Genomic DNA, 2,907 nt, shown 5'->3' with positions numbered 1-2,907 from the left:
AGTTAGTTAGTTAGTTAGTTAGTTAGTTAGTTAGTTTAGTTTATTTTATTTATTATTATATATATATATATATATATATATATATATATATATATATATATATATATATATATATATATATATATATATATACATATTTATGTATAAACCTTGTATAGTATATTATTGAGGCATTTTTAATATGCTTAGTCGTGTTTGTATTTACAAAAATTCGTTCTACAAATATTTTATTCTGACTACCTGGTTTAATTGTTTCATTCTAATTATTTTACCATGAATTATTCCTGTACTTGCATTGTAAGTATACCAGAACCATATGCGTCACAGTCAGTTCCGCACCATGTTGGCTGAATAGTATACTTTTTGAGTTCATCCTCGACAGCCAGTATGGTTGCATTTTCACCACGCTCAATAGCCTGGGCCGCCATCACTGCCACGGCAGTTGCTGTTGCAATTGCGTGCACAGTTCCAGAATTGAACTCGTAGAAGTTACGCTTTTCTTGTACTGTGCTTTCTGTGGCAGTCCACACAACACGGTATTGGCATGTAGTGGCGGTAGCCAGTCCTATAATAGACTGCAATGCAGGGGACACAACGCCGCCAAAGAATAGTTCGCCACCGGGCGCGACTGCATTCACACCGCCAGAAATAGTTCCGTTTGACGTTCGCTCACTGACACGCATGGTTGGATCAACAGTGCCTACCATATACGGCCTTTTAGATCATTCGATCGAAGGCATGATACGATTAACGCATCCAGCGAACCCTCTGGCTTCCCTTTCTTCTACTGTGGTCGCAACTGTAGATACCATGAAGACGTCATTATCATACGCGTACTGAAACATGGCGTCAAAGTGGGCGCGCTCATGTATCATCGCACCCTCTACATAGGCACGCTTTTCCGCTTCATACTGAGCGTTTTCCTTCTCCCACTCTGCATTGTATGCTACCATAGCTTCTGGTAAGGCCCGGGTCAGTTCATTCTTGTCGCTTTCAGGTTTGGATTCGTATTCAGCTATATCTTGTGAAAGACGTTCTGCTGGCCATGTTGCGTTTTGTTCGGCTGTGAAATTGGTCCAGTACGGCAGAGGTGGCTCAGCAGACGGCGCAAACGCTGTGTTGGTAATATCTTCAAAGCAAGTCGTCGCAGATTCGAATTGGAACGACAAAACTTCAGCTCCATTATCCACCCCATCAACCACAGCGTTGTACAATCAATCATTGTAGGTGACAAGTACGGACTTACAACCTTGTAGTGCAATAGGTCTGCATCGGGGACTAGTCCTTCGATACCAGTCTCGGTGCGAGGTCCCAATAGTGTACTGATGGTGCCCGAGCTCTTATCATCTCTCGTCAGAGGCAACTGGGACGGACCAGGCTCCATCGCCTCTATTGGGCTCAACTCCATCGACCACTTCGTCGGTTGTGGTATCGCAAACACGCTTGATACGCTCTAGTGAAGGCATGGCTTCGTGTGCGATATCAAGGCCACCCTTGAAAACGGCGACTTTGACACCTGTACCACGGTTTTCGCTTCCACGATTAACTTACATATTACCAAACTCCCACTGACAGTCTGCAAGACTTACTGAAACGGTACTATCAGGCAATGGGTCGACACCCGTTTGGCGCCGGCGGCGGCGGCGGCGGCGGCGGCGGTTTTCCTGAGTAAGCTCAACATCAAGCCCATCACATTTGTAATCACAGTCTGTTGGTACAGTAACATTACCAGGCGTGTATGTGCTTTATCCGCTGAGATATGCGTGGCATCGCGCAAACGAACTATTCTCGAAGTCGACACCGCGCTGGCACAGCAATTGCATGAAAGTACATGAATCTCGAGGATCGTTCTCGATGAATGCGGCGGGCGATTCGGCATAGGTACAGCATTCTGCATTGGTATCGCAACTTTCGCCTCCGTCTTCAAGTGGGATAGTACAGGATGCAGGTACTGTGCAATCGAAGTAAGCTTCACCAAATCCATCGGACGCACTCATAGCACTAATCACAGACACGACAGCGGCAAGCACCGCAATAGTTTTGGCTACCATACTCCCATAAAAATGCTCAATTTAAAACAACCGCGATGTTTGTAATTGTGAGAAGGGTACTGAGGGAAGTGATGTATTTTGTACAAATATCTACATTTCGCCGGCTCCTGTGATTATTTGGATATATTATTCACCATCAGGCATCAGCTATCAATACTTCAATAGTCATTTAGTCACATATTTAGCTGGTAGATTGCGCAACTGTCCACTCACTATCCACTATTGTCTACTGGCCAGCTCTCCTGTCCCCCCTGCTGGACACATCTACTCTCTAGCTGAGTATTTAGAGAGTAAATAACTAGAGATATCAAAACAACTGTTGTCACATTTTGTTTTTGTAAAACAATTTTTTTTGAACTGTAGTACATAGCATTTCCATTTTCCCCTGGCAATATGTAGCTACATATTTATAAACAACATGCGCCGTCGACCCATATGTACAGCCTACAGATTGATATCTATGGCTGTCGGTACTCGGTAGACTTTTAAAGAGACTTAGTATTTGACTATTTACCTTTGAAAATTGAAACTTGAAAACGACGTAGCGGAAATCGTATTTAAATTGAGCAGAGACACAAATCTAGAGGGCCATGTAAAAAATGAAGAATATCGAACTGCACATACACACACATATATATATATAAGTATATATATATGTACATATATATATATTTATGTATATATATATATAAATATATATAGATATATATCTATCTATCTATATATATATATAGGCAAACATATATACATACATATATATATATATATAAATATATATATATATATATATAAAATATATATATAGATATGTATATATGCATATATATATATAGATCTATATTTATATATAGATAAC

At 40.9% G+C, this 2,907-nt stretch overlaps 2 protein-coding genes across 2 annotated transcripts; both read right to left on the bottom strand.

Annotated features, from left to right (window-relative positions):
• Window positions 1-278: 278 nt before the first annotated feature.
• SARC_12036 (hypothetical protein) lies at window positions 279-707 on the bottom strand (the record flags this gene model as incomplete). The annotated part of the gene is made up of 1 exon (XM_014293865.1): window positions 279-707. One exon carries the CDS (start codon window positions 705-707, stop codon window positions 279-281), a length of 429 nt encoding a protein of 142 aa, XP_014149340.1.
• Window positions 708-1,745: 1,038 nt separating this feature from the next.
• SARC_12035 (hypothetical protein) lies at window positions 1,746-2,051 on the bottom strand (the record flags this gene model as incomplete). The annotated part of the gene is made up of 1 exon (XM_014293864.1): window positions 1,746-2,051. The coding sequence occupies one exon, from the start codon at window positions 2,049-2,051 to the stop codon at window positions 1,746-1,748; it is 306 nt and encodes a 101-aa protein (XP_014149339.1).
• Between the last annotated feature and the right edge of the window lie 856 nt (window positions 2,052-2,907).

The sequence above is a fragment of the Sphaeroforma arctica genome (genome assembly GCF_001186125.1).
Source record: "Sphaeroforma arctica JP610 unplaced genomic scaffold supercont1.2026, whole genome shotgun sequence".
NCBI classification, from domain to species: domain Eukaryota; class Ichthyosporea; order Ichthyophonida; genus Sphaeroforma; species Sphaeroforma arctica.
Note: the sequence above shows the minus strand (reverse complement) of the source record. Positions and strands in the feature narration are given on the sequence as shown.